The 24,397-nt window shown below is 38.1% G+C and overlaps 1 protein-coding gene, 1 long non-coding RNA gene and 1 pseudogene across 2 annotated transcripts; 2 read left to right on the plus strand and 1 right to left on the minus strand.

Annotated features, from left to right (window-relative positions):
- Positions 1-537: 537 nt before the first annotated feature.
- Positions 538-4,374, plus strand: LOC146473583 (glycoprotein 3-alpha-L-fucosyltransferase A-like; annotated as a pseudogene).
- Positions 4,375-6,011: 1,637 nt separating this feature from the next.
- LOC146473584 (uncharacterized) lies at positions 6,012-14,512 on the minus strand. The gene is made up of 10 exons (XM_085118306.1): positions 14,405-14,512; positions 14,065-14,281; positions 13,168-13,340; positions 12,208-12,309; positions 11,147-11,265; positions 9,929-10,063; positions 8,952-9,064; positions 8,329-8,378; positions 7,613-7,706; positions 6,012-6,709 (listed from the first exon to the last, which is right to left on the minus strand). Exons 2-10 carry the CDS (start codon positions 14,278-14,280, stop codon positions 6,149-6,151), a joined length of 1,563 nt encoding a protein of 520 aa, XP_084974432.1. The 5' UTR covers position 14,281; positions 14,405-14,512; the 3' UTR covers positions 6,012-6,148.
- Positions 14,513-18,993: 4,481 nt separating this feature from the next.
- On the plus strand, positions 18,994-23,267 carry LOC146473585 (uncharacterized). The gene is made up of 2 exons (XR_014866377.1): positions 18,994-19,124; positions 21,429-23,267. It is a non-coding gene; the product is annotated as an uncharacterized LOC146473585 (long non-coding RNA).
- Positions 23,268-24,397: the final 1,130 nt, after the last annotated feature.

Consider the following 24,397-nt stretch of genomic DNA (forward strand, 5'->3'; position numbering starts at 1 on the left):
TGTAATTAGCAGTACAATGACCTGCACGTGCAGGGATGATTTTGATGAAATTATTCATAAAAAATAATCCCACAAAACATTGCGGTCTTGTCTTTTAGCTTGATTTTAATTCGACAATCTTAATTGAAATAGCTGTATACGGCCTTGCAAACTTGTAGCCTTAACTGTTACCGTTATTAAAAAAAGGTTCTGATAAAAACTCATGCTGAGCGGAAAATTTCACTTGTTTCAGTTGATTTTCGATGTCTTCGATTTTTTCATGTATATCATTAGACACATCAATTATTGCTAATTTGTCACAGCTCCGTTGTTATGACATGTGGCGTGTGGCGTATTTATAAGAATCTCCGTAGTTACAGTAATCGTTCAGTAAGCCTTCAATCTACATCAATCAATCATTTAGAAGCCGACGTTTACCAGCGCTACTCACAAAATGCTCTCACGCTTCTCCTTTCTCAGGCTTTTTAGGTGGCCAAAAAGAAATTTCCGATTTACTTGTTGCGTAATTCTAGTGGGTTTTCTTGTTTTTAGAATATTTTACGACAATCAACTCGGCCTTAAGCAAGGGATTCAGGGACCAAATTTGATTCTGGTGTACGGCCCACCCCCATCTTACGAGCCGTGGGGACCGAGAGATTCTGAAGAAGCGAAGAATTACAAGTTTGCGGATTGGGATGGCACTCCTTGCGAAGAAACAAGATGTCAGATTACTTTTGATTAAAAATTGCTTCCTATCAGCGATGCAGTACTAGTACACAACTCTTGGTTACAACTAAAGAAGCATGCTGTTGAAGAAATATTATCAATAAATAAGCGGCCATTGGAACAAAGATGGGTCTTTTACACAAAAGAAAGTCCGGGAAATGCACCATTGCCACAACTATTGAATGGCTTCTTTAACTGGACTGCAACATATAGACGAGATGCCGACTTTTTCGTCCCGTACGGATCCTATGCTCTCTTGAAAGAGCAGAGCGAACTAACTGGAATAGCAGACGGTATTCAAGACTCATCCCAAACCATCAATCTGCCATCCATGGAAGGTGAAGTGAATCATGCGAATGGTAAAGACAAGTTGGCCCTCTTCGGCGTCAGTAATCACTGTGGTGGACAAAGATTTGAACTTGTTCGCGCTCTCATGAAATACATGAACATTAGTTTCTTTGGAAAATGCGCAAATCAATTTGAATCAAATAACACTTTCGTTTGTCCTTTTAACTTAGAAAATGGCTGTGATGAAGAGATCAAACGACACAAGTTTTACTTGGCATTCGAGAATAGTCTGTGTATCGATTATATCACGGAAAAGTATTGGAGAAATTCACTGGAACGAGGATTGGTTCCCGTAGTTTATGGCGGCTCACGTTACAGCCCGAAGGCGGTAATTCCTGGTTCCTAGATCAACGTGGCAGACTTTGGCTCCATTAAGGCTCTGGCAGATTATCTAAAATACCTGGACAAGAACGACACGGCCTATAACCAATATTTCAAGTGGAAAAACAAATATAAGATTGTCAAGCACACCTTTTGGTTGTGTCAGCTTTGTAAAGCTCTTTACAATCCCACAAAAGGCACGAAAATTTATCATAATATTTCATTTTATTGGGGAGTGAAAGGGGCATGCCAGATTAACAAAGATTACAATTATAAACTCATCGATAATGCTTAGGATAGCTTTGGCTTGGATTATTCTACCGCGGAAAGGCAATGAACAGGATTTAATCAATACGCAGTTTTTTTTTTGGGTATTAGCATGTAAAATCGCGTAGGATGAGAAGACTGATATATTTCACTTTGTTATATATTCATGTCACATGCACGGTCCGTGAATACAGAGGCATATCCGCTTTAAGGCAAATCCCGTTTAAACATAGCTATTGAGCCTTCCGTCAATTCCCGGTCGCCACTTTGGCATTGCACTTTCCGCGATCAGGTAAATTGGTGATATTATGGAACTGTGTACAATCCCGAAAAACACGCACTTGTGGCTACTACTGCGCTGAGGGAAGTCGTTTTCATAAATACAATACATTCTCGCGTTTGAATAAACCAAAGTATGAATAATAATTGCAAAAACCTGTATATTAAGTTAATCTAATTTTCGATCGACTTGAGCAAAAATGTGTTTCATTTTCCCCTTACCAAAAGAAATCGATCTTTTAAACTAAGTTGAAGCCAGTGTTAACATTTCCATCGAGCACTTTAAGTTTTTATTTGAATAAGGGTGCGTTTTTTTTTTGGGAGAAACCAAGAACGGATTTGTGATCTCAGATCATTCGGATCATGCCGCATCAAAAGAACAGAGTGGATTCGTCGGTTCCTTTGATGCACCATGATCCGAATGATCTGAGAGCACAAATCCGTTTTTGGATTCTCCCAAAGAAAAAAAAAAGCACCCTAATTCTTTTAAAATTTTTGCCGTCTATATGCGCTCATAAAGAGTTTGGATCTTGATCACGTGCAGGTCAACCACTTTAACCAGTTTCCTCCATTTTTTTGGGTCCTTAGCTGGTTGCGAAGCAGCAAAGACCTTAGGGGATTAAACGATAGTGACAGTCAACCAATCACAAGGGATGATATCACGTGCATGTCATACCTTACAAGTCACAAATTACAACGAAGCTTATCACGTGCCAGACATGTGCCAGCACAAGAAGGAAATGAAAGATCGCCATGACGAGGTATTCCGTAAAGAAAAAAAATCTCCGATCTCCTTCCTTACTAGGGCTAACGCTAAGTGGGAAATCCATGGATTCTCTTTTCACTTTAACAAACACTGCAGAGTTAATTCACTGATCCATCATTTGTGTCCTTAGTCAGGCTAGCAGCACAACATTCATAAGTGTTATCACTCCACCTTGCTCCATATAATAGTGGTAATCCAGCCGGATGCAGTCTCCTTTGAAAAATTCTCTGTAAAATTCCGCAGCCTCAATATGTATCTCCGAAAGTCAACAATTTTTGCAAACTAAAAGCACAGTTAATTGAGGGACTGGTTATGAAACCTTGACATGAAACAATGGTGCTGCAATTTAAGTTGAGAGGGCCGCGACCGTGTACAATCCTTTGTTTTAATGTTCACACTACAGTTGAATATCTTAACAGGAACGTTTCTATTGGTCACTTGTTCCAACACATATCAAAATCTGTTGTGGTTTGTGCACGGTCAAGGCCAATATCCTCACTGGTGAGGATATTGATGACGTCATTTCCCGCCTTTTCATCGTTGTTTGTGCAAACAGTCTTTTCACTCACTCGCTGTGCTCATTCGTAAAATATTGTTTTTATCATGTACTCGAAAATAAAATTCATATCTTCGCACCGCCATGTAATATCCTCTATTTCTCTGTGGTTTAGTTGGAGGGAAATCGGTAAAATATCTGAAATATCCCCGCTTAAGGTGATTCCCGCGAAATAGACGTTGTTGTGAAATTTTTCTCATACCTTCTGTAATTGTTTACTACTCTATATTATTCAAAAAATGCAATAAAAAAGTCTCTCCATGCCCGTAGAAGAGCTAATGATCCTCTCAAGTTATACCATAATTCGCTTTCAAATATGAGTCTATTTGATCAGTTTTTACCATGTCTGGTGGTCACAGAAATTACAGAGTCAAACTCAGAAAAACCTAACACTCCGAATGCATGAACAGAAGAATAAGCAACAATTAAAGATAAATTTCTTGGCGGGGGAAGTACAACATGGGGCAGTGTTGACCGGAAACGTTTCTTGCGCACGTATATCAGTGTCACTAAAGCCTGATTCACACGCACGACGCAAGCATAAGCATAAGCACAAGCATAACAACAAAGATGTTTTGTGTACACGTGTGACAAGCATAGGCTCACGGTGACATACGCAAGCGCAGAAGCATAATTTGCGGCCGCCATTTTGCAAATGGCAACGCATGAGTAACTAGAATGTACACTGACAACTTGTCATTGTTTTTCAGTTTTCTTTCCTTGCGCTTGTGCTTATGCTTGCGTCGTACCGGCTTACATGTAGGTTTCTTGTGCTTATGCTTGCGTCGTACGTGTAAACCAGGCTTAATGTATGCCCCGAGGCTTGTCAAGTTCTGGCGATGACTAGTTTTTCTGTCGTCAATGTTTTCTAAAAAACTTTAAAAATTACATGTAAGAGGATAATAGCTAAGTTAAAGTAACAAAACAAAAAGGATTGGTCAGCGCTCGTTTAGGAGAAAATATTCAGTTGTTAATCGGCTGCGCTTAGCATCAAGGAAACACTTCATGCACAGGCAGCCCAAGCTCAATATGAGAGAACCGTTGAATTATAAGGATTTGTATGGGAATACAATGGATTTGTGTAAAATAGTAGAAACTAACATGGTTTTGTCAATAAAGTCAACTTACCCTGTTTCTTCTTGTATTCTTTGTCATTCATCAGCTTTTCAAGACGATTCGAAGCGATTTCGGCGAGTTAGCGTCATTCGGGTTTCCACTGCTGAGTGTAACGAAAGACCGAACACAGTACAGTTTCAGTCATGCCCGAAGAGTGAAACGGAATAAATCCGTTAAAATCATCTCTAGTGTCCCAATTCCTTCATAGAATCAAAGTAGAGATGAATACCTATCCTTTCAGCGCATTTCCTACTCAATTGAAGCCGTATCACGTTTGCCAGAAAGATTTTCTTTCAAGTCAGCTCGTTTCTGAAATTTCGAAAGAACCGCGGCCAGAACGCCATGGACACATCGAACGTTCCAGCACAACGCTGGGTAACGAAATCAAAGCCTAATACACAATTACAAACGCCTGTATTTGAGTAGTTTTAACTCGACAGTCAAAGGCACTATTTTACCAGTGATGGTTCGAGGACACAGTTTGGTTCTTGATTATTACATTTTTGTTGATTTCAATGAATTGGTAGAAAGAAAACAAGTGAAAACTGGCTTTCAATGTGTAACATAGCGCGCGTCATATTATAAGTGAATACCATATGGAGCCACCTTAAGGATGGTTTTCCTATCCGCAGAAGGAGAGTGCAAGTGGGATCATACCCCAGTCTAATCTCCAGGCTTAATTCACTTGTGCGTCCACAGATTCTCATCCTTTGGCATGGAAAAGACATTAAAAGCAATAATAAAAAATAATAATAATAATAATAGTAAAAACAATACTTTATTCGTGTTGACTTTCTTCTTTATCTTAGGCAATATTACCTAGTATATTGGTCCACTGAGAATCTTCTTTGTGTGATATGACACTACAAATTGAAAGATAAGACTATACATGTACATTACAGCTTTTAAAAGCTTGAACAGTTATTTATTTAGTAAATATAACTTAAAATAAGAAATAGCACCAGCTTTAAATAATACTGTAAGACCAGCCAGTACAGCTTTTACATGTAAATACTACCTGTACAGTAAACCAATTGTTTTCGTTTCAATTACCTTTTAAGGTTTGCCTAAAATTATCACCTTGTAATATAATACAGGTTTGATTTTAAAATGTTTGTTTTCTTCAAAATATTAATCCCTTTGAAGTTAACTACATTTTTCACAATTAAACACTTTGTGAATGGATAAAATCTGCTGCTGTACATGCTATAGCTTTTTTTGATATCGAAAGGCTTTTTAAAATATTATTCTAATCACAGAAAGTTTCTTTTCCCGTGCGAATACTACCAAATTTTTCTACATCCTGAGCGCATGAAACCTTTAGATATGGAGGGAAGAAATAGAGAATAGTGTGCTGAACTGTAAAATTACCTTCAAGACCAGTTAACTTTAGCTTTTAATTTTATTTGACTTCATCAAGTGACTTTAAAAAAAGGAAGGGGGCCTGGGGACTGACTCGTTCCCAGTCGTCTCTCTTGTCTTTTACGCGAGGGCTGATGGGAAGGAGGAAGGATCTTCAAGTCGTCTCTGCCCTTTCCTCCTTCCCATCACCCACTGCGCTTCTCTCCCCCTTGAGCGCTCATTTCCTCTAGCGTGTGCCTTTTCTCAAAGACAAGAGAGACGACTGCATGGGAACGAGTCAGGCTCGGGGAGGGGTTATTTGTCATGATAAGATATTTCTCGGAAAGAGAAGACAAAAAATATGGTTAAACATTGCCCTAGAATGTGTCAACAAGTGCCTTTAACTATAAAGGATTAAATTTTCTTATCTACAACTAAGTTATCATAACCTAATTGTCCGCATTTAGTTTTAACTGGGGAAGTGGTCTTCGCACAATAACAGGAGGTAGGCTATCGGCTGATGCAGTGGATTTAGCCTTTTTCTTTTTCTTTCTCGGAGTAGCAGCGTCCACTTTATCTTGCCCTGTATTGGCAATCTCTTTAGAAATTACTGAAGAAAGTTCATAATCATCATTGTTTAATGTGTCTGTGTTCGTAACTTCACTCATCCGCGCTTTCTTCTTTTTCTTTCTTCGAGGACTGGGTACAAGTTCCCCCACTTCGTCCTCAAATGTTACCATGGGAACCCTTGTAGACACTACATGGGAGTATGACGTATGACCACCGTATTGGTCACTTGAATTTCCTCCATATTGCTGAGGCATTGAAGCCATGTCAGTTCTGTTTGGTGGTGGGGGTGTGATTTCCTTAAGGCTCTCTTCGGATGTTGTAGCACATTCTGTTATTTTTGGGGGTGAATAATGGTTGATGTCCAGGGTTGTGTTAGGCCGTGAGTCGTGAAATTCTACAGGTTCTTGCTCTATAGTAGATCTGTTCTGTTTAGCAGCAGCCTGCAAAAAGAAAACAAACAATAAAAGATGTGTTTAGATCTAGAGAAACTTGCAACTGCAACCGCTTTAGGGCCAACAACAGTGCGATTTAAATTTTTCTTCTTTGCAACTTCGTAGAGTTGTTTATACATCAACGGAATTAATCATACTTTAATCACAAGAATATTCGGATAAAAAAAAAATGTTAAAACGTTTTGTCGTCCGAAAAAAATCATAGTCGGAACATTTGCGATTATGTATTACTTCACAACAAGCGAGACCAACGAAAATAGTCAATAGTGTCACTCCATTCGTTGGATAACAAATTTAAGACATTGAATTATAGCGGTTTCGGCATTTGTTGAAGTAACAATAAATTGAAGATAAAATGTGAAACCATGCAGTTTTAGTTGTAATGTACTCTTCACTCTGTTCGCTTATAAAATATCCTGTAGATCGATGTGTTCGTTCGAACTGAACTGTCTAATCGGAGCTGTGTTCAATGGATTTGGCATCATTTACGTGTTAAATCCTCTCAGAGTAATTTCCACAAAAAACGTTCGATTCATGTTAAGAAATCGTCCAAAAGTTTTTTTGTACGAAGTTTATCGACCGAAAATTATGAGTACGGACATTTCCGTCGTTAAAGTTAAAGGCTGGTTCAAATGTCGAACTTTTCATTGGCCGAACTTAACGTATATTCACATTAGGTTGGACACATGTGAAGTTCGACCTTTGAATCGGGCCTTAGTGATATCCAAAATTCAAAACCCCAAATCGCTTTGACACCTTTCTCTAAGGATTATGAATTGAAAGCATGCGTCTAAACGGGGAGACCTTTAATTGTATGACATAGCCAAGTTTTGAACAACTCTGGCTAAGTTTTTAAGCAAAAACGTAACTAGGAAATAAAAATGCACTCACTTTAGAGCTGACTTCATTGATAAACTTCACTGTCGTCTCATTGGGGAGACTGCCTTCAGATCCCTCTGATCTGTCATTATCACTTATTACTATCCTAAAATAAGGGAAAAAATTAAGGTTGAGAACAAGGGGGATTACCATTATTTTGGCCAAAAAAAATCCGGAAATTTCGGCTTGAAGTCAAATAGTAAGGTAATTTTCCGAAACGAAGGGGAAAGGGATAGCCCGCCACATCTGTACATGAACATTAGATGTAAAATAAGTAGACTTTCTAATGGTGCCACCAAGTAGCCCCACTAGTACATCAAAACGGCTCAAGTGTGTCACAGGCATGCCACGCTGTATTACAAATGGCTCTCTATTCAAACGATAAAATTAAAGTACATATAAGATTCTAAGAAAAGACCGGAGGGTGATACTCCCTTTATTAGCTACGTGGCTATAATTAATTTATAGAGCGGTGTCAAAAGATATAGTTTTGAGCCGCTTTGGTCCGAAATAAGATGTCAATTTTAACTACTTTGGTGTCTGAAAGTCTGAAAACGGTATGTATTTTAGAAACCAGGTCTGAAAATGGCTAAGAATTTTAGAGGCCCGGTCTGAAAAAAGATACCGAAAAATTACATATTCTGCTCTGAAATAGGGTCAGGTAAAGGCTGCCACCTCCCCCCTCCCCAATTGGAACAAGGCTTTCATAAACTTCATGGTTGGCACACCTTTCAGGTTCTGCATTTTCTCCTCCACCTTCTTCAGGTCTAACTTTATTCTGCAGGAAAGGAAAACAAACAAAAAAAAAATCATCATTTACAGGCTACAACTGTTTGTCCAGGACAGATGTACTCATACAGATGTACTCAAGCTGTAAGTTAATGCTGAATGCATCTGGTTCATTATTAGTAACAAAAATACTGAAGATTCCAGCCTGTAAACTGCTTTTACTTTCATTTTGACTTTGACTAGTTTAAATCTAAATTTAAAATAAGACAAAGTTGGTCGAAATTTGCCAATCACACGAACACGACCCTCTGACCCCGTTGAGCCAATTTTTTTAAAGAGGTTCACTGCAGTGATTGACAGCAGTGAAAAGCGTAACGGTTGATTGAATCTTGAACTTCAGAGTCCGGCATGTTATTCAAAGGCGCAGTAAATAACAAGATTAACAATGCCTGCTGTTATTAACCAGAAAGAGTACTTCCCTCTTGGTTTGAACAACTGTAACATTTGGCTTTTTTACTATCTTCACCAACCTCTATAACTAAATTTACTTTAGTGCAAATCAAGCCATCATGATCTTGTGCAAATATACACATACAACAGATACATCGTCAGTGTTGTATACCTTAAATAATTTTCTACTTGATGGTGACTTAGAGCCAGCTTCAACATCAGAAGTTTCAGATCTGTGATCTCTAGAGCTCACGATGAAGTCATATGTTGACATTTTATGACAAACTAGAGAAAAGGAAAAAAAAATATATATGTGTTACTTATTCATTTATTTAATTATTTATTTATATATTATAATTCACAAAGGTTTCCCATCACTGTGAATGTGCACGTGAAAGATTAAAAATACAAGAAAAAGGCGGTGCTATTATGTTACAAAAAGAAATAAGTAAACAAATAAATAATAATAAATATGCAAAATCAGTGGGAGAGACTAAAATAGTTCGTCATAGCAGATTTGAAATCGTCCACAGATGGCTGATCTTATAAAAAAGAAGGTAGAATGTTCCATTCTTTAAGGTTTTAAGGACCATTGTAATACTTTGGAGTCTCGAGTCTTGAGTCTCTTAAAACTCAAGTATGAACCAGAATTACATTGTACGTAAACTCAAGGTAAATAAATGTCTCTTAAAAAAAAAGGAAGAGACCAATATGGACAGAACAGGCTAGTTTAAAAAGGTATTTATCATACAGGTGTTCCCAAGGTTGCTTTCAAGTCCACCTGAAACTTGTTTACATGTATGTTCTTCATCTGGATAATAAAATCTGTCACTCTTGTAGTAAAACTCTATCGACAGTTTGAACAGTTCCTACTTAAGCTTAATTTAATTAAAACATTTTTGCTTTGTTTTTTGTCAAAAATGAAACACTTTGCTCCTGTCAAATGTACGTTGAAACGCATGAAGCAGTCCATCTTAGCAGTCTGTACAGGAAAATTGAAGACTTCTCAGGTTTCAGCGCAGACCAGCTCAACTAAATGATATGACATCTCTTTACTACAATGAAAAACTGAGGTACCACAAGAAAGTCTGGATCGTTCAGTTATGGAATTGAACACTTAATTAACTATACTGAAGTACTTTTACTTACTTAAATAAATATGAAATCCAAGAAGATGCCCAAGGAGTGCTATGGTAAGAAGAAGAAGTCCTAACATAACTCCAACAAAAGATATGAATATCTCATCTTGTTGGACGGGTAAAAAGAGCTTGAATTGATCTCCCTCTGTAACACAAAGATCATCAAAAAAGCATTACTAACACTGTCCTAGTGAAGACTTTTTAAACAACAATAAAAGATTGCTATATGTACAGTTACTGTCAGTACTGACTATGCAAACAAAGGAATTAATGGCCTGAATCATTCGTGGAGTGATTCAGTGTATGCATGTGCAAGTAAAATATTTACTAATTAAGCAGGATATTTCTCTCGTAAAAAAAGGAAAAGTGCCATCTTCAGATTTCTTTTGTCAGCTTCAAACTTCTACTAACTTAAAGTCAACAACAGCAAGATTTGATTACAGAGTCACGAAGGCAATTTTCCTCCAAAATCTTGATCCTGCCAGATCGGGGCTTGAAGACAGGCTGCACCCTTTGCACTGGTTGAAATTTGAGGGGTCTTAATCCAACACTAGCCTGTGACCTAATGCCCAGGGTAGGGGCTACTGCTGGTGGGTGGCTCACAGCTGTGTGTCAAAAGCAAAAGGGTGGGGGGGGGGGGGGAGTGCTTTGCGGCCATAGCACAGTTGAAGTTTTGGGCTCTTAATTAGTAAAGTTTGAGGGCACAGACATGTTTTGGCAAATCCAGTCATAACAACTGTTTTTGCTATATATGCAGTGTACAGTCAATATTAAGCAGTCTGTCCTAAGTGACTTAAAGGGTTAATTCTACCTCAAGACATAGACCCCAAGTGACCTGCACCAGGCGGGTCTGGCCCACATTTGAACGTTTAAACCCGCTGCGACTGAGTAAAAACCCGCATTTGTGTTCAAGCTCTGAATTTTTGATAAAATCAGCCAATTCCTAAAATAATCTTTATTTTCATGCTGTGATTCCTACAAATAACAAATAAATGGCTTGTAAAAACTTGAAAAACTTCGGCGCTCGCTGCTAGCGCCTGCAGCGCTCTTAACAGCACATTAATGACCAGCATTTCGGGGTCTCAAACTAGGGGTCTATGCCCAAGACCTTAACCCTCACCCTGTCATGGTTAAATGCCTCTGAGGCCATTAATATTTTACACTGTAAATTAGATTAAAGCAAATAATTAAATTGTATAATTTAATTAAACCGTGCATAGTTGCATACCTGATAAATTAGATTTTAAAGTGTCCTTGCTTGTAAAGAACATAACAAAGACATACATAGTGAAAGCAAAAACCAATACTGCTAAGACCAGGGCACTAGAAATACAGCCAATAAACAATCTGTAGAAAGGACAAGAGAATGATTCAATGTTTATCATCCTTGGTGAATCTCAGTCTTTTATAATAGAAAAAAAATACAACTCTGGTTTGAGGGCGAGGGGAGCACAAAGTACTAATTGTGCATGGTATTTCCATGGTGACAACAATTTTTTGACAGCCATGTTTTTCATAATGACTGCAGTTCCATAAAATATCTATACTCTCCCCACGGAAGGTTTTTTGTTTTGCACTTACATTGTACCCTCCCCCCAGGAAATTCCAGTTTAGCTTCATAAGTACTTCGCTTCTAAAATTTTTTACCTTTAAGACCCCCCTCCCTCTAGGAATTTTCAAAGACATTCCATGGGGCGGGTATGGATTTTTTTTCTGGAACTGCACAATTTTTTTCCAAAATTATGTTTTTTACCTTATGTGAATTTTTTTAAAAAAATAAGTGATTTGTTGCTATATTTTTTACACCATTTTAGCATTTCTTTAATATTGATTATGATTATTTTTGGTTCAATTTTAATGGTGATCTGAACAAATTTTAAATGAACTGAGAAATCCAAGATGATAGCTGTGAAGAGTAAGAATCAACAAGGGGGGGGGGGGGGGGGGAGGGATGGAAGTAATTCACACGTCGATCTGTTGATGTCATAATGTCCCAGTTTTGGATGCCAAAGGAACAGCTTAGGATGTACTATTTACAAATGTACCCTATCAGTTTCATTGTCATAGTGTTAAATTGCTCCTCAATTTAAAAGTTTTAATTAATATTTTAACATGATCATGAACAAGGATGTCTATTATACTGGGTAAGACAAGAAATGATTGTTGCTTAAACCATGTGACATTGATTAGTTGTTAGAAACAATAATTCTTGGAAATCGTGCTAACTAATTTAATCCAGACCAAATCAAATTACATTCACTTCAGAGTACACCAGGGAACACTGGTTACCTGTAATTCCGGCCTCCAACACAGTTGTTGAGCCATTTGCAATGATGATCAAAATCAGACACACATTTGTTGCACACAGAACAATGTTTGCTTTTGGAACCTCTGCTCAACAGAAAAAAAAAAGACTTGTAAATAATTAAGTTTATAAATGATCAATTTTGATCTCATCAAAATTAGATACACGTTAAACAGTTGTTTTGATCAGACTAATAATTATTCATATATTATTTAATCATTTGTGGTATATATACAATATGTTTCCCTTTAAATATTTATCCTCAGTTGGACACCATGACTTTGTTTCCGTGAAACTACAGTGCAGCTGTATATCTGCACTACATTTACTATATATAACAAAATATGGTTAATGATAACAATTATATACTTGTATGCATGCAGAAGGATATCAAGAGGCCTGTAGATCACATGCCTCACTTTAATTTGTGAGAAATTCTTACATCTGTATACCAGTTGATATATTTATATGATAAACACCACCATATACAACTGTACATATCCCACAACACCATGATAATTATCATTGGGAACAAAATAATCAACCAATGACAACATGGCCTACAGGTGGTGGGATTGGCAGATTAGCTATTGTAGGAGTGTAATAAACTAAGAAAACTAAGAGGTTTTCTGCCATGTCGTACTTGGCGCCGATTACGCATGGAGTACGCGAAATTTGAGAAATGTCAATCATTCCTTTTCACACCAAAAATTGGGGCTCTGATTCAAATCCCTGCAAGTGAAACAAGTCAACTACCTGGTTCGTCGCCCACATTCTCAACTTTTCCGCTTAAAGAAGTCGACTTGACTGGCAAGTCTATATATATGGTATATACTTTGAAAATTAACTGACAGTGATGTCTCAATTCAGTGTTACACCTGTACACCTTGATCTACATTTACAAAAACAACAACAACAACAACAACAACAACAACAAAACCTACACATCAGCTTGGCAAATGTAACAGTGACTGTTCTCGATGACATGCCGATGTTTGCTCCTGTCAAAGAATGCCTTTCCTTTCTTTGGTCCACCTCTGATATTAGGATCGGCTGGGTCAATTGTTAAAGCCAAGATGTGATAAATGAGGTGTATCGCACAGAAACCACCTGGAATCTAAATCTATGGGTCAAGGAATTATAAAAGTTAACAAAAGTTGCAAATGATCCTGCTTGAAAGTGGATATATGAAAATTTACACATTCAAACTGGCAGTGGGAGAAAGAATGAATAAGTGAAAGATCATCACAGTTTTATGCGCAAGTAATCAGCAGTGGCGAAAAGTTGCGTACATGTATAAAACTGCGATGATCATGATCATCATCATTTTAAGCATGTTTAAATATAATATAAAGTCACATTTATGGCATGGTTTTTAATTTTTCTTGGTTTATTCTTCCACAGGTCTCTCTGAGGATCTTTCTGTAGAGTACTTTTGGTAAAGTTGGTCTTTAAAAGATTCTCATTGTTGTTATCAATATTGACTCGGGACTGGGCAGTACATTTACATGAATGCCTGCTTTTGGGAAACACACAAGAAAGCTCAAAATACATCGCAAAATTATAAGATAATTTAGAACTAATTCTTTAAGGTTAAGATAAAATCCATATTATAGCCTTCATAAAGCAAGAAAAGAGCCCTTTGATAATAATAAGTTTACTCTTGCGAATCATCGATCGGCAGAGCGTTAGACTTGAGTTCTACGATTGAGCACCACAAATTTAAATAATTGAGCACGCCAACAAAATATTCCACTGATCTACAACAAGGAACTGATGATAGTTACAGGAAATCTACGAAAATCGACCCTGAAAATACCACGATGCAGATCAAAGGATACAACGAATCCAGCTGGACGCCATTCTTTGGGGAGGTAGAATACAATTACACCAAAGTAAAACACCGAGAAAAAGATGAGAAAAAACCACGCCACGAACTGCAAAGGATGCCACGGCCACGACCAGCCATTTACGCGTTCCCTTTGGTTCATAGCGACTGTCGAAGAAGCCCTCGAAGAAGTGGCTGTACCATCTGCTCCGTGGACAGGAGTCTTCATTCTGAAAGACGGCGAAAAAGCTAGGATAACGCACCTTTCGTGAAAGCGTTTCGTCCTCTTTTTCTCAGCAGACGATGCTCATAGACAATTATAAAACCAAGGTTTACGTTTTCTTTATACTTACACAAACGTTAAAAGATCGGCGTCCGCTAACGGGCAAAAAAGGTCAACAATTTCTCGCTGAATGAATCATGCTTTTCGTCGCCATGACTGTTTATTTGCGAAGTGAGGGTGGAAGAGGAGGTATGGGCCTGTGTTGTCATGGTGATTCGCAAATAAAGCCGGAAAATCGCTTGTGACGTTTCGTGACGTCACTTGAGTTGTTCGAGAACATCGAGAGTTAGCTAGCCTGTTCCAGGCTCTCAGTAATTAAAGTGGGGTAAGGCGGGACGGAACGAAAGGAAAAACGCGGGAGCTTTTCTTCTGCTCGCCGAGAGCCTGGAACAGGCTAGAGTGACGTCTGAATGTGTCCGAATACAAAAATTGCGGCCGATCACAACATACTCGTATATATTGGATGGATTGGAAAAAATGGTATTGGCCCACTTAGTCTTTTTCCATACATATATCAGACTGTAAACCTTTCAGCAACAGAGAGTGCTGATTATTTCAAATATTTTGACTCTACTTCCCTTTAGTTAGTTATCCAGGTGTAGCCGATATTTGCCCGATATTTTGGTTTGCAATTCAAAGGTTTCCTCTGGAGTCGAACGAAAAAAAAAAAGTGAGAAACATTAAAGGGTCGTTACAAGTAAAGTGTTCTCCCAGTTCTACGAAACGTTCATTGAGTTGGCGCTTCATCTCCCCAATGTAATGAGAGCCAGGCACTTCTTACATTGGATTAAGTAGATGCCGGAGGTTTATGGAATGGCAAGATCTGATGTAGTCTGTAATTTTACGTGTTTCGTTTCAAACGCACTCCCTAATCTTTGATTATCACTAGTCACGGTAGCAATGATGTATGCGGAGAAGAAAATCAGACATGAGCTAGTCTTTCCAGAATGTCGCCAACGGCGTTCATGTTTGTCCACTAATGATTACTTTCATAATCTGCATGTTACCGGTAATCAAATGTCTAGAATACATGATGACCAATTTTTGACTGAGAATTCCTGTACGAATTTTGTATTTCCTTTTGGGTGAGTAAGGTATATATTTATTACAGATCATTTTATTTCATTTCTTTCTTTCAGTTTCTTGAAAATATTTATATTATGTTTGATATTAGCTTGTGTAAACAACTAAAATCAGTCTGTGAAATGGTTTTCGCGGATATTGTTTTATAGACGTTATCTAAAGCTAAAAGTTTGAGTTATTAACTATAATGGAAAACTACATTAAGAAGTCACGATAATGTTAATTTCCCCAATCAGACAAAATGAATCAGAAACCAAAATTTGCATGCTGAATGTTAATGATAATGGTCGCCCACGCCGATAGGATCAATGAAAACGATTTGACACACTGAGCTGAAAGGAAATTCAGGCACCATTGAAAAAGGCACCGAAAACTGCGTCGACTCCGAATCCCGAAATACCAAACGCAGTCTAGCTTATAAATTCAATTTGTTCAAAAAGCTAGGTACTGACGTCAAACTTCACAAACTGAATATCACTTTGCCTAGCCTTGCAGCATAAATACTGTATGTACCTCGTATTCTAGCGCCAGAGGCGGTACGTTTTACTGAAATACAGCGTTTAATCATCAAATCAAAGCTTTTTAGTTATAAAAACGGCATGATTTCAACAGCCCGCCATAAAAAATGAGAAAAGGTCGAAAAAAATTTAATAATTTCCAGAACTGACCTCGATCAAAACTTGGGAAACTGCCTCTGTTACGAAAATAAAATAAATGTTCCCTTGCACTCTGGCCTTTATTTTCAGTCCTTTCAAAAATGTTGCATATTAACTAGATGCAGCAATACGATTGACTGTTTTGGTCGAACAAGGTAACTGTTTATCTTGAAAAATAATTTACTTTTTAATATTTGAAAATGCTCTTACAAAAATTCCGTTCTTGTTGGAGAAAATAATCGCCTTGGTCGATGCATTGTCATTATTTTTTTTATAGAGTGTTACATGGCACACTCTCGCCTTCAAATTCAGCGAGTAAAAATGATTGTTATGAAGAAATTGTTATTCAATCCTAAGCTTGAACAGGAAAGGATCTTTGCTTATCGACATGTTTGTTCAAAGGTCCGTAAGGCTGAGCTTACACATGAACAAGGTTTCCCCAAAGTTGTCTCGACAAGTTTATAGAATTTTTCTGTGTGTACAAGCTAGCATGTTTTCGTGTGGACGCCGTTAGTAACAAGTTTTCCTTTAGAAAGGATAGCGGCTGCTGTTACCAGTTTCGTGGTGACTGCAGATAATATAAAAATTTTTTGAAAAGCCCTTAATCTGTGAGCATCGTTTAAACGTTAAAAGTGAACCCCACAAATTATGTTATGAATTTATTGAGGAGTAGGATGATTCAGAAATTTGACACTACCGACAAACACATAGTACTTGTATATTATCCTACTCCCCTTTTCGTCATGATTGCTAAGTGTGTTTCTGTCCATAAAACTATCTTTTTTTTTCTCGAAACTCTATAAAGTGGAACTGCCTTTATAGAATCATAACCTCGTAAATACTTCACCGTTTCATTATTATTTAGTCCGGAAGCTGTAGCCAGGAATCAGTTCCCTTTACGTAAAACGTCAACTTGATTAATCCAGTGCACGAGTTAACCATTGAGATGACTGTGATTTCAGTCAGCTGCTAACTTAGTGCGAGTGTTAAAATTTCAGTCTGGTCACCATTTTTCTTTGCTTTCCAACTTGCGACCGGTTCGTCTCTCGAGCACATCGCATCGAAACACAGTGAATTGTTCAAAATGGAGTAGATCCTCTTTTTAATTTAGTAATAGCTTGCCGCTTGCACGGGAGTATTTGTAGCAACGCGTACTAGCTAGGTGACAAAATGGAACTTGAGAGAAAAAAGAAAAAAGAAAAATTTCGAGGTAACTTCAGTTCACGGCGGGGTATGGTATACGTTGAAAACATTTTGAATAAGCTATGAGCCATATCGGCCCCCAAGGGCTGAAGAGTAAACAGCAAACAGGAATTGAGTAACACTTAGCTTTAGTTTCAGTTGCCTTGTAAAAGGCATCTTTGGCTCAGCCAATACAGTATGATCTATTCGGATGCCTTAAGTCGCTGAAAAATTAAGTCGCAGAACGTTCTAGGAAACGCAATATTTTTTTCCCAAATCTACGAGCTATTCTTGGCTTTACGAATATCACAATGCTCCCAGGTGACCGCATTTCGCATTTTTAACGAGATTCTTCTATGAAAACGAAAAGAATCGGTTTTCCAGAGTTGAGAAAATTTTGTGCTGATATTTTGCCTAAGAAAACTATAGATTTCCTTAAAACCAAATCTGAAATCCTAAGGGGGGTAAGAAATAAAAGGCCTTCCGAACAGATATCTACCAAATGAACCGATCGGTTCTCCACTTTTGTTCACAGGCCTGTCCGAATGTGACCAATTTTCCCCATTGTTTACTATTGTAGATCTATGAAATCCTAAAGAGTGACTACGGAAATTGATTTCTGAACAGAACTTTCCTTCGATGACCGTCTTTGCAATTGTTTTTACAGAGCTGTTGTTTAGTTTGTTTTTGAGCCGTATTCCTCTGTTTGAGTTCAGGCGCTGTTGCGCATGTGCCAGATTAAATTAACAAGCTGAACGCCGTGATTAATGCCAGCTATATCGTGGCGAAAGTGCTGACATGTAATTTCGGCTTTTGTGAGAATTCATGGGGCTTTTCGTTTTGTACAAAATCGATCCAGTTTTACTCAGTATATCGCCATAGTTCTAGGAAAAAGGTAGTTCTAGAAAGCGTGTGAAATGCATGCCTGTTGGTGAAGAGCTTATAGCCGTGGGGAAATACGACACGGAAATTTACAAATTCTCATTCAGAGAGGAAGGACCCCCTACCGATGGAAATATGACTTGTGATTGAAACTGGTTCGGAATATATTTCCGGATTTGCTGTTGTTTTTAAATTGGAGATATCGACAGAAAGCTAATAAAAACCAATTAGCCGTGAGCCTTTTTTTAAAACTGAGCTCGGAACACAGAACACGTACTTCAGGCCAATCAAAACAATCTGATCTGTATTTCCTTTACGAACAAAATACGATCAACAACTCTTTCTTACCGACTGGCTTAGTTTCTAAGTGGGATCGGGTTTTTGTTATCACGGAAAATCCGGTGAAAACAAAGATAGAAATGCCGCCTTTAAAACGTTCTTCGAATTCCACCAAAACAGCTTCACTGTTTGCTGAGTTTTGGCGACGCAGTCATCGGCACCCACCAGCAGCCGCTCGATATGAAACGAAAACAGAAGTGAACTTAATATATAACTAACTCACAGATGTAAGTACTAAGTCTTGCAAAAAAATGGGTAAAAAATGATCTCGATTCCGGTGCAAAATAAATGTTTTGTCGCGTTTTGTACTTGAGTATTGTTTTCCGAGCACTAATGCGCTAATTCTCGTTTCGCAAAGGTTTGTTTTAAAAGACCGGATTCTCGAAATTATAGTTTTCATACGGTGTTTGGACAAAGGCAGGCCGATAATTAAAATTCGTCGGTATATCGATACATCTTGACAGCGCAGGAAATCAAATTGTCAGCAAGATAATACCTGAGACAAACATTACAAGTGGCGTATTCATCCTTACTTCTCGTGCTGTGATTGAAATACATAACCAAAGTAAGAATCGCCCTACTGCTTCAGTTCTCGATTGACTTAAGAAGGAAACTGAACAAAATCATTACTAAGAGTTTTGATTTGAGGTAAGGCATGGCTAGGTATTTTTCTTGACCCAGTTCCATTTTCCAGCGAAAAACAGAATAGATCTTCATGCATTAATTCATTCATCCATTTTCTTCAAAATCTTACCCCAGCAATTATTCTCAACTTGTATAGCTCTTTTACCAAAAAATGTAAGTTTTGATGCACCGAAATATACTGATATTTTTACTTTTCCACCGTTGTTCCGGTTAACCAAGCTAAGGGAACGATTTTTTTGTTTATGCTTTGATTGAAAGCTTAATCAATTTTATGAGTGCGATCACGGAGATCAGTGCGCCTCAGGTGTGCACAAACCGATTGCCTAGTTTAAAAGGGAAGAAAGCAAGATCGGAATAATGTGCTCTTTTAAGGGTTTTGGTTGGTTGCAAGAAATTATCATCAGTCCACAGAGTGTTCGCTTGGAGCAATTTAATTGTACGACGGCATCTCAAGAAGGTCAATAATCCCTAACCGTGTGCTCTCTTGGATGAGAGACCAGTACAGTGGTTTATGCAAAAATGAAGCGTTCTCAGTTGCCAGACATCAAGAATTTAGGATGCCAAAAAAAAAAAAATTCCTACTTTCCTTCACTGGTCGTTTTTATTCCTAAAGAATGAAAAACATAGCAATCTCTAGCAGTTTTTTCTTCATTACATGCCTACAATTAATAACTGACTAAAGTCTATTAGATATTTTTAGTTATCAGTTAGAACAAATACATTGAGAGGAGGTTATCAGTTCTTTGCTCAGATTCGATGCCAAGGGACAAACGGGTGAGAGCTTTAAACTCAACTGACAAGAAATATAATCCATAACAGGTTTATCGGCTGCTATTGAGTAAAGGGGACAATTATGCATTGAAAATAACGGGGTGTTGTCGAAAAGCTTAGTTAATCTCGAGAGGATATAATATCAGTTTAGGAAGTGGAGACCCTAAATTGACATGGAATAAAATTTATTGGTACACGTGAATCGAAATTTTGCTGAGCTGAGCAAACATTAACAAGAAAAATATTCGGAAGAATTGTTGAAAGCAATGCTATGCTTGATTTGGCTAAACCGTGTGTTCTTAAGCTCGGTAATTGGTTGAAAAAGACAACGCGCTTAATACCGTTTAGTTTCAAACTGATGAGACGTTTTGAAAGCTTCGATTGTACACATTTTTGAAATTTAAAAACAAGTCTTATCCAAACCGCACTGTTTTTCGTCTCCTGAAGCCAAGGAGGGACGGATTCTACCCTTCCCCCCTTGATAACTAAATGACAATGAAACCTGGAAGATAGCTTGTACGTCCAAAGATGTTCTCTTTGCCACAGTCAAATAATCTATAAAAAGTGTCAGAAAGGACAAAATATGGGAAAAAACAGCATGAAAGACCACAGTGTTTAACATAGAAGCTTGTGTGATTAATGCCAGGGGACGGAGTTACTTGACTTATGTTTGGGTATAGGAGTGCCACTGAGTTTTCCCGGTCTTGGGAAATAAGGGGTTAATTCATTTCCATTTTTGTTTGAACAATAACGCCAGGTAACCCTTTCTACATTAATCCCTGAGAGGAAGGCTAACTGATCTGGTTTTCTTTTTTTGCCTTAAGTCAAACTGGCATGCTAAGTTTTCTTTTTTTGCCTTAAGTCAAACTGGCATGCTAAGTAAACATTTGCAACGGCTGTTGGTCCTTCATGATTAGGTGGAATAGGAAATTTCCGAGTTGTTTTGAACTTCATCATGAAATCGAGGCTAAGTGCAAAGTTTTTGTTATGAAAAACAGTTTTCATTCGTATGCATTCAAAACTAATTTTCATACGTAAAGTTTTGTACTTAACCTCGCTTTCATAGTGAGGTTCACAGCAACTCGGCTTATTAACTTGTCGGAAGGATAATTTGCAGTTATCCTCAGCTGTTCAGAATAGTGTAGAGAAATCTCGGCCCGTGAGCAGGAAAAGCCATATAATTAAACTTCCTACACTTAGATTTTTTTGTGAAAATAGAGAGAATAAGTAAGGGAACTGATCTATTAAAAGTGAAACAGGATCAAAGTGTAAGAGTTATAGTGATGCAAGTTATCGCGACCCACAGCATTCCTAAACCTGTCCACAACTTCGTTCTTAGGGTTCTCTCTCTTTCTCCCTTGAAGAGAGAGAAACCTGGGAATGAGGTTGCCTGACGACACGAATTGTGCGTACAGTGAGGATAAGGAACGTCCTTAAGCCATACCCCCAATTGAGACTCTTTAAATTCAGATTTTATTCCCTAGAGTTGTTACTTAAAGAAGTCCTTGCTGATGTAAAATATTTTTGTAAATTCAGACAGTTTGCCCTGGTTCACTTCGTTGGTGTACAACAGCAAGACAACAATAACGCCCTACAAGATGTCGGCTCGTCCTAGTCTCCTCGTGATCTTTGCCGTTCTTGTTCTGCTAGTGAACTTGGAAGCTAAGCAGTTGTCTGAGACATCTGACGTCACTGGTGAAGAGCTTCCGAACTACTGGCGAACGCGCATGCGCTTTCCGAAGGTATCTTCCAAGGAATTGTGGCGTCGAATTATGAAATGGCCTCCTCCTCCGTTTAACTGTCGATATTTTGATTGTCAAGGAAAACGCTGAACTCGCGTAATAAGAGACATTGGACTCCCATGAAGTGTACATTCTTCTCACTGCTTTTTCTCTATTACATACAGATAGTATATATAACCATGTTGTAGAATTACGGTGCTAACATATCCTTAAATAATAATTAAGTTAAGTGGTCTCTGGCCTTAGTAGCAAGTAAGTTATATTTGGGAGCCTTAGCAACTTTCTGCAATAGGATGCTCTTATACCCTAACTACCCTCTGCCACTCCCTAAAGAAGGAAAGCAAGTACAGTCAAACCCCGTTTATTTTACGGACATCGTTGGGACCAAGAAAAGCGTCTGTATTACAGCGTGTCCTTATTAAGCGGGTTTATTTTAAGGAAAATGTATGGAGCGGAACCAAGAAAACTATCCGTAATAACGAGTGTCCGTATTAAGTGGGTACCGGCGTCCGTAAAACGGGGTTTCACTGTACACAAACAATTAACAAACAAACGAACGAAACTATGCAGAAAGACGAAGAAATTAAGCCTAGGAGAAACGAAGTCCTAAGACAGTCGAGCTGAGATCATACTTTCTCTATCGCTTGGCAAGAAACTCTTCCCCGCTGTCACGTGCTCTCAAAGAGTTAGGTTACCGCGCCAATTTTCTTTCCATAACCGATGGAATTAATATACTCTCTCACTCTTTCTTTGGTCTGCGGATCACCCCCAGTGAGATCTGGTAGGCTGTTATGAGTCGTATGATCACCGAACGAAGCTGTTTTTGGCTTGCTTGAATATTCATTAACTGAAAATCATTTTTCACTGAAAATCACAAATTTTCATCGGCATGCGCTCTTAAAGCATTCTGTTCAACTTTCGTCAAAACTGTCATTCTAGCCCAGAATCAAAGAATTGATCGTGATGACTTTAACCAACGGACTGAAGTAGCTATCCAGCGGAAAAAAATGTAAAATGTTAAAGTATTTTATCCGCTAAATAGGGATTTATTCATTGGGTAGTGTAAACCGCTCTTAAACTGTCTTGACCTTGTTTACTCTAGTTTTACAATGCAATTTTAAAACAAGTCAATAGTAACGTACGTATCATCGGTTCAGACATCCTTTACAAATACTTTACTTTATTATATCTCTCAGTTAGTACGCGCGGTGTGATTGGTCTATTTTGCGGGCCGTATTTCATTGAACGGCCTGCTAAATTTGAAGGTTTAACCTCAGAGATAAAATAAATATCTTACTAACATCGTTTTCTCGGTCCATACAGTTTAACTTGTCCTTAATGAGGCCATAAATCAATGGGAAAAAAACTCGGTCCGTAACTTACAGTACGGACCGAGAAGACGAGGATAGTAAGAAGTATTTATTAATGTGAGCTGTCAGTATGCGAATGTAGTGAATGGTCTAATTAATCTTACTTTTTTTAGAGCTAACAAACTAGAATGCCATTTAAAACCTATGGCCTGGACTGGACATTTTCTGAGAGCTTCCTTCGTTTTTACTGCTTCCGAGTTTGTTAAATTCACTAAAGATAACTCCGAGATTGCTCAATAATAAACAGGGACGACAGGACAACAGCTACGTTGTTTTCGTAATTCCGTCGTTGGAAGAATTAATTATGACAAGTTGCGGCTTCAAGAGGCGCTAGGATAAAATGTCGACCTTAAAGGGACACAGTCACCTGGTGCACATGCGCATTAGATACCATTTCTTAGCTGATTTGCATATCACACTTCATCACAAGTCTCGCGCTGAGAAGCGCATCCTTTGAAAAATGTAAACAAACCTTGTCGAGTCGAAGTATTTGCCAGTCAAAGATTATTATAGTGATTATAGACCTAATGTCATTTTAGAACACTCATTTTCTTGATACCATGGAGAATTTACTGATGGACTTGTCCAGGGAAAGTCAAACGTCAACGAAAACCTCTGAAGTCGAAGAATCATTTAATCGTTTATTTCGGTATCCGGTCGTGTGAAAAATTATCTTCGCTGTTTCTACGTTTCACAGTGTTTGCATGAGAAGCAAATTGAGTTCAAATATTAGAGAATATGTCAATTTTAAAACGTAGTGAATCGACTGAGCTGCAGTGTGGCGAAACGACTTTGTAGCGAAACTACCGGTAAGCTTTATTTCTGCTTTCAATTATATATTTTGCTTATGTAATTTCGTTTCTACAACTTCTCCGTTATCTAAATTTAGGAACCAAACCCATGTCTTTGCAAGAACGCTTGCTCGACCCGTAGAAAACAAGGTCCTACTGGAGGTTTTCCTTGTCGATGAGATAATCGACCGTGTACCGAAGCTTGGCTTCGTCTGAGCTCCAAACCAAGCAGCAGCCATGACGCGTAGTTCGAATCGTTTACGAAGATTCCCACCGCACGAACCTTTCGCCAGGTTGAGAAAATGTAATTTTCCAAATATATATAATGGTGATTTGTTCCCCAATGTTTTTGATTGATTTCTCTCGTTATTTTAGTCAACGCAGGCGATTTCTTCCGCCCGGCGCCTTCACGTTTCTCACCTCTTCTTTTCATGTTTCGTTGGAGACGCGATCCAAACTGTTTTTAACCAAATATGATAAAATAATATCATAGGATGAGCAAAAGCATACTCAGAAACAGGTTTCCAGTAAAAGATTGAAAATCCAACAAAACACTGGGAAGATTGAAGCGGATTTCTAGATGTCGACGCGTACTTTTGATT

The sequence above is a fragment of the Pavona decussata genome, unplaced genomic scaffold (genome assembly GCF_977016875.1).
Source record: "Pavona decussata unplaced genomic scaffold, jaPavDecu1.1 SCAFFOLD_93, whole genome shotgun sequence".
NCBI classification, from domain to species: domain Eukaryota; kingdom Metazoa; phylum Cnidaria; class Anthozoa; order Scleractinia; family Agariciidae; genus Pavona; species Pavona decussata.

Bases quoted from the DNA above. Each gene is read 5' to 3' on its own strand.
- LOC146473584 (XM_085118306.1), bottom strand. From the start codon at position 14,280: ATGAAGACTCCTGTCCACGGAGCAGATGGTACAGCCACTTCTTCGAGG. The intron at 13,341-14,064 runs GTATCCTTTGAT...CCATAGATTTAG, and splicing joins GGCGTCCAGCTGGATTCGTT to ATTCCAGGTGGTTTCTGTGC. The intron at 7,707-8,328 runs GTGTGCCAACCA...CCCTTATTTTAG, and splicing joins GAAAATGCAGAACCTGAAAG to GATAGTAATAAGTGATAATG.